This window comes from Xenopus tropicalis, chromosome 1, assembly GCF_000004195.4.
Source record: "Xenopus tropicalis strain Nigerian chromosome 1, UCB_Xtro_10.0, whole genome shotgun sequence".
Taxonomy (NCBI): domain Eukaryota; kingdom Metazoa; phylum Chordata; class Amphibia; order Anura; family Pipidae; genus Xenopus; species Xenopus tropicalis.
In genome coordinates this window covers 157,936,008-157,953,005 of record NC_030677.2, presented here as the reverse complement: position 1 = coordinate 157,953,005, position 16,998 = coordinate 157,936,008, and the positions used below count along the sequence as shown (strand labels likewise).

General features: G+C 38.5%; 1 protein-coding gene across 19 annotated transcripts in view; it reads right to left on the bottom strand.

The window, feature by feature from the left end:
* The window catches only part of rimbp2 (RIMS binding protein 2), a 199,095-nt gene that overhangs the window by 69,442 nt on the left and 112,655 nt on the right, over window positions 1-16,998 (bottom strand). For 16 of the 19 annotated variants that reach the window (XM_031902438.1, XM_031902444.1, XM_031902408.1 and 13 more), the window contains one exon: window positions 3,666-3,755. In XM_031902438.1, the coding sequence (XP_031758298.1) occupies window positions 3,666-3,755 (90 nt within the window). 19 annotated transcript variants of the gene reach the window in all.

The window sequence follows — 16,998 nt, the reverse complement described above, 5'->3', positions numbered from 1 at the left end:
CACCCTGCTGGTATTTGACTGTCCCAGCTGGTAAAGCATCAGCTAGCGCCCAGGCCAGAATAACAAATTTACCAGGAATATTACCCTACAAATCCCTCCCTTCGCTGATCCTCTCCACTGACAGATTAGCCCATTATAAGGCCACACCTGCCTATACCCCGCCCATTTCCCCACCCCTGCTACTCCCCCAACCCAAAGGCTGGCAACCCTAGGTTAGTAGGGTATATAAACCATGTATCTATCACTTCCCCTTTGGTCAGAGGGATGTCACCTGAAAAGCTGACAGGTCCCTGGGTCTTAGAAATCGAGAATGAGTTTATTTAGAAGCAGGCTAAAATGTGTCATAGCACTGCAGCAGTTATAGGTCAGGTAGCATGGGCAGACTGGTGCTCAGCAAGGAGGTAGAAATAAGTTACTACCCCAGGCCCAGTAGGTACCCTGAAAGAGTAGTAGCCGTAGAACATTCAAGATCAAACACCCTTTTGAGTTCATATTAGTGAATAATATTATTCTCATTAGCTAATGTAGACGGGTAAAGGTTTTGCCAACCTTTAGTTTATTCATTTTAATTCCCAAACAAGGTTTATGGCCAGCAGGTCCCTTGGCAGTTTAGTATATTGTCAGGATCTGTTTTATACTAGAATACAGTTAGGTTAACCCTCCCTCCAACAGTACAGTGAGGGCTCACCTGAGACAGAAGAGTCATATGTAACATGTGCCCTACTGGGAGTTGCAAGGAGTTGCTACTGCCCAAAGCCAGCCAGGTTCCAACAAGCAGTTTGTTTAAAAAAACCTGTTACACTAAGGTTATAGATACAGTGTGTATATCAGCATAGTTCCAAAAATATCTAAGGCAGAAGTGTTCACTCAAATCTCATGTTAATCTCATGTTTTAAAGGTGACCTGTCACCTAGACATAAAAAAAACTATATGATAAAAGTCCTTTTCAACTTAAACATGAAACAAAATTTCTTTTTCTTTTTTTTTAAATTAAAATATCTATACCTGTTAAAAATTCTCAGATGTCAATCATATATTGCTTTCCCCACCTCTATGCCTCAGGCACAGCAATTACTTTCAATTTCACTTTCCATTCTGACCTCCTTGCATACCCCCTCCCTCTTCACTGTTTATTTATGTATAGCCTGGTTATGGGCAACAGGTTCCCTTTTCTGATGCATACATAAGATTTTTGGATGCAGACAAGAGATTTTGGGATGCATACATAAGATGTTTGGATGCAGACAAGAGATTTTGGGATGCATACATAAGATGTTTGGATGCATACAAGAGATTTTGGGATGATAGAAAGCTTGCTTTGATAACAGGTTCCACAAAATGGTGCCTGCCTACTTGCCATAAAGGAAACAAGACTTGAATAATATATATATAGTAAAAGTCAATTTTATATGGTTGTAAATTATTAGTACATTATTTCTTAGGGCAGTGATCCCCAACCAATGGCTCTGGAGCAACATGTTGCTCACCAACCCCTTGGATGTTGCTCCCAGTGGCCTCAAAGCAGGTGCGTATTTTTGAATTTCTGGCTTTTAGTTTTAGAGACAAGTTTTAGTTGCATAAAAACCAGATGTACTGCCAAACAGAACCTCCTATAGGCTGCAGGTCTTTATAGGGGCTACCAAAAAGCCAATAACAGCCCTTATTTGGCACCCCAGGAACTTTTGTATGCTTATGTTGCTCCCCAACTCTTTTTACATTTGAAAGTGGCTCACAGCTGAAAAAGGTTGGGGACCCCTGTCTTAGGGTAACAGGACCCCTTCAAGGTATATGTAGAGAAGTAAACAAGTATTTTCATTAAATCTTACCATAACTGCTCTTCAGGCTAAGCCTTGCCATGAAATACTATGAAATATGGTATAACATGGATTGAAATATATGCTACCCTAAACAATGGACTGTCTTTATATAGTTCCATTTTAGACTGGCAGATGAAAGATTAGCAAAATAAATAAATATATTTAAAAAATCACTAAATTTGCATGGACTTTACTCTCCTGGGTGTTTTTGTAATAAATTAATTTTATTCACACATTATATAAATCATTCTGACCTACTTTCATCTGAAAGCTACAAAATACACTTAACACTTCATTACCGGTATACTCAAAATACTCCTAGGCTGTGCTGTTCTAAAAGTTTTTTTAGCTCACATTTAACTTATTTAAACTAAGTAACTCTTTCAGCTCTCCAGTCGGCTTCTCCTATATTATGACTGTAGGAAATGCATGCAACTAACAAGTCCCCTGTCTCTCAGAGCTTGTACGTCCCCAACTTCAGAGTACCCCTCTTTTTGTAGCCAGCCAATATAATTGAAAAGAGTGAAATTAGAGGCACTGGGATAAGAAAAAAAAAAATGCTAGCTCTCTGCTGAGCTTAAAATGTCCAACAAAAATAATGTAACACCCAATTCTTTGGGTCATTTTCTGTCAGTGATGACCTTTTTTGATATAAATTCAAAGTTCACTTGTCCAGTGGCAGATTAATGACAGGTGAGGCCCCCTACGCTATACTTTCCACAGGCCCCCCACTCCCAACAATTATACAAATATACAACAATTAACTTTCAAAATGTTAACTATTAGTTATAATAATTAGTAAAATAATGCACCTGGCCTTCTCCCACACAGGTGCATTAATAAGAGTAAATAAAGATTTGGAGAGCGTACAATGAGCCCCTGATCACATTGGGCCCCTAGGCTTTAGCTTAGTGATGCCTAGGCATTAATACGCCCCTGCACTTGTCGTGCTGAAATGATACGATGAGTTTATCAGGGACAGTTCTAGTAAGAAGAAAGTGTCAATTTAACATCATTCGCTTTGCTCCTATGGCTGCTGCTCACCAATCTTGGAGCTGATTGACATCATATAAATCCAACATCCATACAGGCTGGGTGCGACAAATTGCAATTTTCTGTCACTGGGACTAGGAATTGAGCAAGGTCACACGGAAGGAATGGGAACTGGCTTGCAAAATTATATTTCATTTCAGGAAAATCTTTTCTCCCTACGCTCATTAGAATATATACATACATATCCTGTACCCCTGAGATACACTGTTTATCTTCAGTACTTTTGATTCTGACTGCAATTGGAAGGTTTTTGCCCTGATTCATTTTTTTGTTACATATGAATCATTTGCCTTTTTTGAGGAGTGATAGACTGTCTATGCATATAAAAGTGAGAATTCAGTATGAGTAATGCTGTACCCTGACTCAGTCAGCAGCATGGACCCTCTCCTGGCAAACAGCAGAAAATAAAAGGGAGGTGTACGTGTGCTTGTGCCATATAATAGAACATGCTTGCACAATACTGTTGGTTATGTTTCCTATATTAACAGATGCACCTTTATCAGATAGCCTGTTTGTGTATCCGCAGGCTGAGAATCAGCCCCATCTGCCATTAGCCTTATGGCAACATTAATGACTGATAAATGCCTCCAGTGCAGTCAACAGCATATCAGTGCACAAAGACAAACAGTGATTTCAAACAGTTGACACAAGAAATAATGGACCGTCCATCTTTTTGACCATTACTAAAGCTGCCACTACTGATACATGGTAACACTCCCTGCAATATATCTAGCAACATTAAAATACATAGACATGTCAATGTGAGCTCTGAGGATTGAAGCTAGTTGTTAATACCTGGTCATACAGCAGTGCCCTGTGGGATAGGCTGGCATACTGAAGGCTTAAGCGACTCTTGTCTTGCACAACATCCTTTAATTCATCTTCCTGACAAGAGAAAAAGGAGACACTCAGTGCTGGTAGTACCTACAGGAATACACTGTAATATATATTCACTCATTGCTGCTCAGCGTGGTGCTTACTCCATATTTTGGTTCTTATAAACCTCCCCCCAACCACTAATGGTAAGTTGTAACCGTAATATCTGCATTGATGTGCCTTGACCCTTGGCAGTTAAGAAGTTACAGGCAATACGGTACTAAAATAATGGGACTTTGTTTTTCTTTTTAAAGCTGAAAATGAATACAAGTGTAGGTACAAATGCACGGTGGGGGAGTGACACACAGAGTTAAAGTCAGTGGGGTTTTTGTGAGTTCACCATGCATCTCTCTACTTTATTGTATTCTGAATGCACATGAAAGGCTGAAAGGAAAGGATGAATACAATGGCGAGAAGTGTATTTACTGTATATATTCGCTAACAGGTGACAGATAAAATTAGCTCCAGCTGAGAAATGAAATTGCTTTTGTACATGGATATCAGTAAGAGAGAAAGTACAAGCAAGTGGAGAGAATAGCTGATGACATGACATGGTTAAGGTGACAATATTCTTTATATTTAAAGCATGCCAAGTAAATTGATTTGTATGACTGGTCTAACAGGGTTACAAGGATTAGGGAAGCCTGTTGCGGAGTGTCATCAAAACTAAATTTATGTAGTGTTGTGTTCCTCTTGCTGCTGTTTGAATATAATCACCCTAATCCCTTGACAAGTTTCAGCTGTAAGGGATGCTGGGAACTGTAGTTTCCAGGCAACAGGTTGGATGCCTCTACACGATCCTCTCCAGGCAGTGATTGGTTAAGAAGAAACTATAAATAAAGATCACTTTTATTGCAAGAGTGCATTCTCCTATACAATTGCTCAATCTGCCTGTAAAGAGAGTATAATGGATGTGCTGGGTTGTGCCCAGCCAATAATGACACATTCTCTGTTGAAGAGCAAGTCATTAATTTAGCAAGTAGAACAGCAAAATGTTATAGGGTCATTTGGCAACTTGCTCATTAAATCTCTGCTCCTATTCCAGCACCGGGGAGTGGACATCTGTCCTATTCCATCTGTACAAGACCTAGCAATTTACTGCAGGTGGCCATGGATAAGGACACCCTTAGTCACCAAAGCTCAATGTGCACCCATATGGAAAGTGGGGTTTCCAGCATTTGCTAATGATTTATTACAAGCTGGAAGTTACAAAAAAACAGATCCAACGCCTTAATAATACATATATTAATTAGTTCCCTTGCTGAGCTCCACTTATGTCTGCCCCCCCCCAAGATCCTGACAGTACAGAAGTTTAATTATGATATTATTTTCCTCCAATTAGCCAAAGCATTAACCCAAGGCATTCTACACATACAAAACACAGATACAGATCCCTATATACCCTTCACACTTTATCCTCTGCATTTCCTTATGCCCTTCATACCCAATGGAGCTATAGAGCTGGAGCTACTAAAGGAAAATGTTGGTTTTTAATAATCTAGCATTAATGATGGTTGAATAATTGATGGCTGCAATTGAAATGAAGGGCTTTGTAAAGAAGCTACAATTAAGGGGGGGGGAGAAAGAAACATTTTAGTTATCTCTCCATTACTGTAAAAAAAGAACAAAAAAATCCAAAGAACAGAAATATCCACTGTATGTGTGTCTGTCATCTATAATTCCATTTTACTTCATGCTCTTTTGGGGGGGGGGGGCACCTTCTTCCCTCAATTTCACCCTCAGCTGCCTGCTCTTATTTGACGGAGTGTTTCCTTTGTAATCTCGTAAGGCACCACATGCAATATTGGCACTGTATAAATACATTCTACATGCAACCGACTGATCTGTGTTAAGCAGCTTTTGTACTCAAACAATGAATAGCAAATTGGAGCAGAAGGAAAGCAATAAAATCATAGGTAATTAGTGCTTTTCTGCTGTCGAGGATGGGGATGGGGGGTAGCATTTGCCTCTTGTTAAACCCTAGAGTAGGACACTGCATTCATATCACTGGGCTGACAGGACACAATAAATAATACTATCTGTGCACCTATAAAATAACACACTATCCTATAGACACCTTTTGGTGTCTATGGATAACTAAGGCTGCCTTATGATATATGATCAGATCCTCGAGAAAATGGTTTAGTTATAAGAGACATGTTACACAAGCTCAACAAGCCAACAACTAAATAAAACTAAAATACACTGTAACAAGAGCCTGAGCTAGAGCATCCTACCTGCTTCAGCCACACCGCACCAATGCCTCATACACAAGTCACCATATGAACAAACCTTATAATAGATCAGATGCATCCCTGACAGAGAAGCGGAGAGCTGGTCCCTGCATTGCTCACAATGTGCTGAAGCCCTCGGAATCTCTCTGAGAGCCAAAGCGTAGAAGAGTGAATAAGAAGCTGCAAGGCACGGAGTTGTTGATTCCAGTAGACTAATATAATGTGACAATAGTGTCTGGGCACCAAAGTTCTGCATTGCCTAGAGACACACATCTGTTGGTGCACATTTCCCTATCTCACGTGGGTTTTATCTGGCTATTCCCTACACCTTGATTCACCCTTCATAAATACATTTACAGGGACAAATAATTAAGCATATGTAAAGGAGCTATATACGTATAACTTCAGATATAAAACCCTTTCATGTATAATCCCTTCTTTTGGATCAAAGCCTTGTTAAAACAGCACTCCCTGGATTTCATTTACATTTTCTTCCCTTTACATAATATTTTTCAGAAATAATTTGTAAAATAACCTGACAATTGCAATGTGTTTTCAATCAGCCTCAAACACATGTAGTCAGTACAGGAAAGGGTTGTGCCATCTTACAGACGGCTGTAAGAGACAGAAATTTAACACAGCCCAGGCTTGTCTAATTAATGGCACACTGGCTCTTGTACACTACAGCTTACAGCATCCTCAGTCAGCTTCCGCTGTGTCATGGCCTTTGTTCTACAGAGGGGCAAATATAATTTTAAAAGTAGTACAGCACTGGGCATCCCAGGTGATCATACACATGTCAGAGAGAAAGGGTGGCTTAGTACATCCTCACCCACTGTACCTGTTATCCCTGTGTGTGCCATGGTCCTGCTGATTCTTTAAACTGGCCAGATTTAAAAGAATGGAAAAGAAAACTTGAATATTCACAGCACAGTATTCTAGATACTTGTATATCTCGATAACTGACTTTATAAAGTACTAGTACTTCTACCCTCCCCTATAGTAGTGGATACATAAATATTATTATAAATGGTACACTGTACACAAACTTGCTTTCAACAAGATTTTCTTGGATCTATTATCAGGCAACTCATTATTCAGTAAGATTCCAAATTATGTTATTCCCCAAAATGTCTTATTTAAAGAAGCATTTCTTTATTTTTTACTGATTTGGTGCAACAAGACATGGCCTTGTACTTTATTGGACATAAGGTAGTGTAAATCCATACAGATAACAATAGCCTTGGCATGTTGCTCCAAACTATGGAAAGACCCCTATATGAAAAACACCAGGCCCCAAGCATTCTGTATAATAGATCCCATACCTGTACTCACCATTGCCTTTTCTGTTTGAAACTGATAAGAAGGAGCATACTGCAGTCTGGACATATACACACTCACACATATTAGCATGCAGCTCTTTTCTTTTAGTTCTGCTGTAAGGCCATGCATAATGACTTGGTGCATTAAAAATACATTATGTGTATGTGCGTGTGTGGGTGTGCATGTACTGATTATTGCATTGCACTTATAACAGCTGCACTCAAAGCATGAAATTCAACCAGTGTGGATTCTACATCAACAGATTTCATTTGTAAGAATTTTGATGAATTAGAAAATCCTAGATTCTGCTTCCAAGGATGCTGGAACCTGTAGTTTTACAGCAGCTGGATACCGGGTACCATTAGTTTACTGGTTAATGCAGAAAAACCCACTCTGTTATAAAAAAAATACATTGAACAATAAAATAATTCTAACTGTGTATTCGTCTACAGCAGGGGTGTCAAACTCAATCACATAAGGGGACTGAAATCTAAAACACAGGCTAAGTCGCGGGCCAAATTTTTTATTAATATACTAAGTAAGATACTAACAGGTATATTTATCACAATGTGTAAAAAGTGGAGTAAGACATTACCGGTGATGTTGCTCATAGCAGCCAATAGATGCTTTGCTACTGTTGAAATCTGATTACTGATTGGATGCCTTGGGCAACATTACTGGTAATGCTTCACTCCACTTTTTACACAGCATGATAAATATACCCCTTAGTCTTAGTTACTATGTGAGCAAAATGGAAATTGATTAGGCTGGATGGTCAGACACACTCACCAAGGGCCACATAAAACAGCCAGGCGGGCCTAGTGTTTGACATATATGGTCTACAGGAACGTACAATAAAGAATTCATGTTTCATGATGTGCCTTATAGTGCTGCACTCACACAAAAACAGCACATCTGCTATGGAATTTAATGATAAAAAGAAAAGCTATAAATAATGCCAATGGGAATCTGATGCAGCTAGTAATGAGGTGCCAGCTCATGCACATGTTAAATATTTGTAGTCATAAATTAAAAACAAAATGATGTTCCAATAAACGTACACCTTTGTTGATAGGGCCATTTACTCTGTTATTGTCTTGGCAGCACTAATGCACATTGTTTGTTATTACATATCTTCATTAAATGCCATCCCAGTAAAGTACAAGCAGTCAATTAGCACCATATAAACACAATCTTCTGAATGCCAAACTGCGGAGAGAGTCAACTCCCACCCCCCAATTCTCTGAGTTATCGTGTGTTATATTTTACTTGTTAGCATGAAAGTAGGTCAGCCAATGTACTGAGAGTTTGCATTTTATTTCTTTATTTATTTTGGCAGGCTGGGAAAGAACTGTGCAAAAGGCAATACATGCTCAAACAGCATTATACAGAAGCTCTAAACTCTTTTATTGAAGCTAATAAAAACAAATGAGTCCTCAAAAAGATGTTAAGTATTTTTTATCTATGTAAAACTTGCATCTAATCTCTCTATCTCTAGATATAAATACAGATACATACAGCGACAAATTGCAATATTTTTTTTTTAAGATATGATGGTACTGTGAACACTTTAGCGGTCATTTGCTTCCATTTCCTATCTGGCACTCTGCCCCTAGAGCTGGATTTCCAGTTTGGTACTAGGTGCAGAGTGCAGCGCTGGCAAGTGCAAGGCAGTCTCATCCTTCCTTCCTACTATAGGGCAGACAGTAAGTACAGGGCTCCATTGCAGCCTGTGCCAACAGGTGCTCCTTAACTTGAGCATCTAAATGACATACAAGTTAAGGGACGGGTAGGGGAATGCCTACACCCCCCCCCCCCACCTCTCCACAAGAATACAGTGTTGCTGAATGCAGGCAGCACTGTATTCATAGAGCACATGCAAATCCATGCACTCCATTTTGGGACACAAAGATCTGCAGCAACATTGAAAAGTGCAGGATAGGGCACAAGTGTAAAAAGAAACATGCTCTGCCATGCACTTGCAAATGTCCCCTCTTGTCTGAAGCTGGCCATGTATGTCAGGATTCAGCTGTTAAAGCAAGAAGGTCAATGATGATATTATGCAGGGGGGACAGTCACTGCTGAAATGCTGTTTATATACTAACATACATATGCAACATAAGGCACTAAGTTTGCCCAGGAGCAGTAACCCAAAGCAACCAATAAAATGTTTGATTTAAACAGGTGACCACAAAGTACTACCTGCTGATTGGTTGCTACGGACTACTGCACCTGGGCAAACTTAGTTAATCTAGATAATCTAGCTTGCAAACACGTGCCAGTGTATAGATACCTTTATGCTAGCTCTCTCCTATATACAGGCAAACCTCTACGTGTTTATTTGCAGATATGTAGAGGGAAGGACTACATAGCACTGCATCTGTGCTTGCAACCTTCAGATATATCTGTAATTCAGGATGATTTCTCAAGATGGTACTGTAATTTTTTTCTCTGGTACAGAGAGTCTCTGAAATATTCATCTCTGTGGGAAAGATAAGGTATGGATGAAAATGCTGCTCTCCTGGTTTTACTGAACAAGTGAAGGATCAGCTCTCCACCATCGATTCAAATTCCACCCCTATGGGTTCTGCATTATTAGTTCACAAACATGCAGTTGCTAATGATCTCTCCATAGAAAAAGGCACAAAGTACTAAAGTACTAGGCATACAGCAGTAAATGAGTTTATCTATAACACTTTATTATCACTATGCAAGAGCTTTCCAGTACCCTGCGACTTACAGGAAATCAATGGGACTGGAGAAAGATTTAAACAAATAAACAAATAAACCCCGCAGCTTAGGTGTCCTTACTGTTCAAAGATTTATCCAAACTGGCAACAAAAGATAGGATTATATCATTGAACAATAAGGCTATTTATTGCATTAGAAATCATACATAGGAGCACAGCATGTATTTATCTATTTCAATTATATTTCAACAAAAATCAAAATTATCACTGCTCATGCATGCATGATTGGTAGCTTAACTCTACAACATGCACGTGAGTCTTTCTCATTCCCTATGTTATGGCAGGTACCATATTAAAGAGGAGTAGGGATACATGAATTTCATCAGCAATGCATTATTACCCTGTTGCTGTTGTTGCAAAACCCCAGCTAATGACTTACTGCTGAGATTGAAAAAGTGATGTTGGCAAACTGGAAGCAGAGAAATCAGGTCTGTTGGCTGCCAAGTGCTGGAAATAATTGAATGATCTAAGGATCTGTGGAGCATCACTTTTATAATATATTTCAACATTTTCATTTATTTTCCATGCCTTTAAAACTATAAAGAAGAGAAATTTGAAAAACAAAGGGTCTTTGAATTTTTACATAGAAACAGTGGGGCTATTAGCAGTACCAGAAATCACTCTTGCCATGCCGAACACAGCCCAACATGATGTCTAATATGTGGTTCAAGTATTGGATTCTAGATAAATCTGGAATCCCTAAATAGGCACCGAAATATTGATAGGGGCAGAATTATAAAATAATAGGGATGCACTGAATCCAGGATTTGGTTCGGGATTCAGAGTCGGCCTTTTTTGGCAGTATTCGGATTCAACCAAATCCTGGGTCCTGGCCAAATCAAAGCCTTAAAATCAAGTGACTTTTTGCCACATAAATGCGGAAGTTGAACATTTTTCTGGTATCCAGACTTAAGTACTAGAATGAAAACCCATACTGTGATCCAAATGTGTAAAAAATGTATGAAAGAACACAAAAAATAATTAACAATATACAATTACATACAGGCAGTTTTCATGCAGGACTGTGCTTATTACTGGGGAAACCCTATGCTGGTGCATATTCATGGTATTTATCATTATAGCCTGTGAATAAAGGTGATATCACTGCTACAGAGAGTGCTATAGAGAGGCCGCTATGATACTGATGAGGAGGCAAGCCAACCTGTTCATCCTGCTACTCCTATAATGTCAAATGGCATCCAATGTCCCTTCTGCCTTTTTATGATGGGATTATAAACATGGAGAACAGGGCTTCTGTTCAGCCTACCAGTGAGACAATGGCTGCTTCGGCAAGACTGCAAATTAAGTGATTAATGCATTTACAGAAAATGTGGAATTTAATGCAGAAGGGAAAATATATATTTGGCACCTAACTTTCCATTTTCAAATCTTTAGAGAAATTAAAATAATACAAATATAGCAGCCCTTTAAGTGTCTTGTGATCCATGGATCCCTGATCTTGGAAGCTACTACAGAGGTCAGAAACATCTTTTAAGCCTGTTAACATAATGTTGGATGGTTTTATAGTACATTCAAATGAGACCAAATAGCCCAAAACCCATGAGGTGTCCAAATAAATGCTTAAAAAGATTCCTATACAAGCAATATCACACTCAACTGGTGTCTCTTCAGCCCCTACAGTGAGGCATCTTCAGCCTGGCAATTTAGTATCAGTGAAATAATAAAAACCAGAGCCAAATTTTTTATTGGGTTTAGAACTATGAAAGGAAACATTTGTTCCATTGTTCGTTTTCTCCCCACTGTTGTGCTGAAGCCTTGGTGGTATTCAAGGAGAAAAACTGCAGAAGCGACAAAATAACTCTCTGTAATCATTTATAACCTATTACAAAGATCCCTTCCTGAATATGGCACAGCTAATTATGGTTCCTAAGCACTGAGCCCTCTTTTAGACTATGACATGCAATTATTTTGCTGTTACATATAATAGCTGTATAATTATATTCCCTGAATTGCCATCGTTCGAGTTCTATAAGAGAGCATAAATGCAGTGTGCCCAATTACATTATATTTTCTATACATTTAGAATTAAAAGGGAGAGTTGAATAAAACTGTTCCTGGTGAAAATCTCACTTCATATCTTCCAGGGTTGAACATAAATGCATTTATATATTAAATAGCTGATTATTGGCCTAAATAGCAAAAGTCTGAGTCACATGTCGGCCTGTGCAGACTGCATACATGGACCAATGTAGCTTCCATCTGTGTGGTTTTTCGGGGGTATTTTAGTTTTAAAGGTGATTATTTTAGCCCTCCACATAGGTCAGGACAGTTTGGTCGAGCAAGGCTGAACTGAGAGCTTATATCTGGCTTTGTTGTTGTTCGCACCCTAAATAACTAAAAGGGTAGAGGGAATTTACAAGGGGTAGGCTCCGTTTATACAGAGCTGCATTCAAAGCCTCCTCATCATATTTCCTACTGCAACAAACTTAATATATGTAATATTTTATTTTTTTTCTACCGATAGATATATATACATGTATACATTAATATCCTGTAGGTGTTTGAAATTACAGAGTGTTGTTTAATTTCCTGAATAGTCTTATCAGGAATTTATTTGTGGGTTTACACAGAAAACTGAGCATCCGTCATAATATGACCCACAAATTGTGTGTAAAATGAAGCCACTTGGCTGGTTACGTACTATAATTTTAGTCCTTACAAAATTAGTTCTTCCATGGTGGTCATAATTATGTTCTTCATTATGGCCACCATACACCTAACAACCCTTACAAACCAAGAGGCATTTACAGACCTTCCTGTTTGCATACGGGTAGTTGCAGACAGCGGCTTTACTTACAAATAGGCTGAGCTATTTCTTATTATTATTGCATCACTGGTGAGAAAAAGACTGAAAAAGGTAATAAATTAATCTGACTTTTGATGATTACCATCCCCACCCCCAATGTGGGAGTTTGTGTTTATTGGCAGTAGAATCAATTTAGTCATGTATTAGTGGTTAATTATGTTTTTAAAACATACTCTTTTTAGCGTTCTCTGGGAAGCAAATTTAATTCATTCTACTAATTTTGTAAATAATGTCAACACATGTATTTATTAATTATTGTTGTTTAATATTAATGTGTCACATGAAAGCTACTGCACTAACTAAGGTCATACACCCAGAGCCTAAACCGCTATATAAATTGCATGTTTACATTCTGAATAGCTAAACATGTGCAGACAGTTCTAATGCTCATTAATATTATGTGCCATCTCATTGAGGTTACACTTTTAGCCCATTAATACAGACATCTTTATTTTTAACTTAAATCTAAAGTTACAGGTTCTATTATAAGAGTTTCCAGTAATTAAAGGTTATCAAGTATTTGAATGGTTAGCAGAGCCCCAGATCTGCAGCACCAGGCAACAATTACTGTTAGACAGGTAGAGAAATCCAGCCTGTAAACTAGGTGATGCTTTTAATTATGCCATAGCTATGAAGCCGATCCAATAGTACCATTGGTCCAGCGCTCTATATGCTATGTTTCTGAATTTCTTTTTTTTATCTATGCCAGCAAAATGAAAGTCAACTGCCATGAAAAGGGTTGAATAATTAAACCTGCAAAGTCTGTTCGGCTCTAGGCCGTGATACTATAATTTAACCAACAAATGTAAACTCCAAATGCCATTGGCAGCTTCCCGTTCTTATCATTCATTCTAAAGTTGGTCTGGCATGGTGATATTTCATATCAAAAAAATGTTTTTTTACCAAAATAAAAATTATTTACAGTCACACCACGGCACCTCTCACCCATTGCCATGTACTTTATGACCATTATCTACTTGGCAGGGCATTTTCAACCAGAAATACATCTATCTTTCATTACTTTGCCATATAAACCCAGAGAAATAATGTGTTAGTTACTTTCTGCTGCCCTTATCCAGCCTTTCTAATACCATAGTGGAAAAGCACGAATGTTGATTAAATAAAGATGTTTGTTTCAGATAAGTGCCACTTAAATAGGTAACACAGGTGCAACAGCCAGCTTAAAAGCCACTTTCCATGAGGTTTCATTAAAAGCCCTTTCTGTTTATTAGCAAATGAGTCATCTTACGGCAACAACAAATCATTGCCTCCTTTTTACTTCTGCACCCAAAAGGAACAAGTTGTTAGCAGAAAAGGACAAGAGGATCTTTTGATATGTCAAACTGTTGCCTGGTGGCTCCTCTTTAATTTCCTGATGGTGCACAGCTCCATTCATCAGTTTTCTGACAGAAGGTGCTCTGGGAGATTAACCCATTCCACAAATAAAGGTCCCTGATAAGGACAGCTGCCTGAAACATACAACTAAAGGATAAAAGAAGTGAAATGTAACCTTTAGTAACCCATATATGAAGTGACTGCAGGAATATGTTGAGATTCTAAACCACCTGAAGCACTAAAGGTTTTCTATCTAGGGGAAAAAGTCCATCGCTGATGAGAAAGAAAAGTGTGAATATACCATTAATGCTCTTGTCAGATTCTGAACAGCACTACATTGAGGGCTGTTTTACATTTCATACTTGCTGGCACAGGGATTGTACTGTAGTTCATTATACACAAACCCCTGAGCCTAGATTCTGTGCAAGATAGAGCAGGGGGCAAATTATGTCAGGCATAGTGAAATAAGGAAGGTCCCCCTTTCTGTTCTACATTTATATTATAATCTAATGGAGCCAGAACAAATGTTGAACCTGATCTGAAAAAGGGTCTCTGCCAGAACTGGCCAGGCTGGACAAAGTAAAGTGATAGAAAGTGTTATTGGGCAATTGAGGTCAGTCTAAAATGAATGCAAAGGTTGTGCATATTGACTATTGAATATTGACATTATTCATTAGAGGTACTTGCATCTACACACTTGCACTTTCTTATAGTTGCACAAAGCACTATAGCTTTCTCCTGCCTCTTCTGCTGAACCATGTGCTAGTATGCAATTTCCATTTAAAAACTTTGCACACTGCACTGCGCCCTTACTATATACTGTGGTATATTAAAAATGACTGAAATGCTAAGGATTAGTTCATCTGTAGAGAACCTTATAAACAGCCGTCACACTAGCTCAATATAAAGAAAGTTTTCTATTTTCTCTGTATATGTGCTGACATGCGAAGCCTTGGTAAGCATATATGTCTATTAGTCCACTGACCTGAAACATACTACATGCTTTCAGGTTAATTCAGTACATCATGCACCATATAACAATCGAGTTGTATTAGTAAGATGTAGAAATAATCCAAGGTGAAATAACTAGAAAAAATTTCACATAGCATTAGCAGCCCTTCCTTTTAAGCCCATTTGGGAAGGAGGAAAAGAAACTTGCCGGTAAGTGCTGATGTTATGTCAACTAGATTGTAGGCTTCATTAATTCTGATAGTAGATATTAATAGCAGAGTAAAAATACATAATATCTTTTGTATGCACCCAGTATGCAACTGTAATAATGACATTTGAAAAATCAGGGACACAATATATGTAAATTGCTGGCAGTGCATCTAGTTGGATTTTCTATCCCTGGATTTTTCACAAAATCTGTAAGCTTACTTATGAATGAAAAGCAACAATAGTCTGCTGCTGCTTATGTATGTTAGACATGATTAAAAATAAGGTTACAAAAATGTATTTGTGAATACCAGTAGTACCAAGGTACCAAATCAGTAGTTACCAGATAACATTGTGCAATCAGTGAATCTTTGTTAATTGCATTTTTGTGTTCTCCAATAGGCAGGCAGTCTGCTCACCCTAAATATACGTGGTCTGTTAGCAGAAGTGAATTTATTATAGAAAGTGCCAATGCTCCACTTTAGAAGAGGATTATATATGCAGTTTCACCCATCTGTTCACCCACAAAATAGTGTTGTTATTGTCATTTATAGTTATGCTCTGTGTTACATCTATGGTAATAAATAAGTATACAGTTTGTAGAATAAACAGGATGCATGCATTTTAACTTACACAGCAGACTGGCCATTTAATTCAAAGGCATGCATCCATCTTCTTCCCTCGGTGGCACTCCCCTATTGCAGACACATGCTCTGGAAAGTGGAAAGTGCAAACTGCGCCAATAGATTACAATGAGAGCTTCATCTAGTTAGAACTGACCTTTCAGTGCCAGCTGGAAGTCAGAGCTCCCAGGGGGTTTTACAGAAGGAGGGTACACAGCCCAACACCCTCCTCCAGAATGCACAGAGAGAGAGAATGCTGGAGAGTGGCAGTTCATTTCTCTGGAAGCAATTACTGCTATTCACACAGGAATGGGAGTGCCTTCCAGGAGCCATCCACATATGCACCCAGTCAGAAGCACCCACAAGCAGTCAGCTGGACCCGCTAGTTTGGAAACCATCTGTCCATGTGCCCACAAGACTATATGACAATATCAACAATCTCTAACCAGGAGGGCTATAAAACATAATGCGCCTTGTCCTGGAGAAGCAGCACAAACATACAAAAAGACAAAATCAGCAACACAGACAAATCAAACTTTTTGTATGGTGCATATATCTTGTGTACTATGTTTCATTCATAGTACAGGTATGGGACCTGTTATCCAGAATGCTCGGGATCTGGGGTTTTCCGGATAAGGGATCTTTCTGTAATTTGGATCTCCAGAATTAAAGTCTGCTAAAAATCATTTAAATATTGAATAAACCCAATAGGATTGTTTTGCCTCCAATAAGGATTAATTAATCTCAGTTGGTATCAAGTACAAGGTAGTGTTTTATTGTTAGAGAGAAAAAGGAAATCATTTTTTACAATTAGAATTATTTGGTTATAATGGAGTCTATTGGAGATGGCCTTTCTGTAATGCGGAGCTTTCTGGATAACAGGTTTTCGGATAAGGGATCCCATACCTGTATAGTGAAGAGCCAGATGCAGAACCTAGGCCCTTGAGTTCAAACTTTCTACCACTTCTGCAATAGGCAACTAGACAAATGATTATTCTTAAA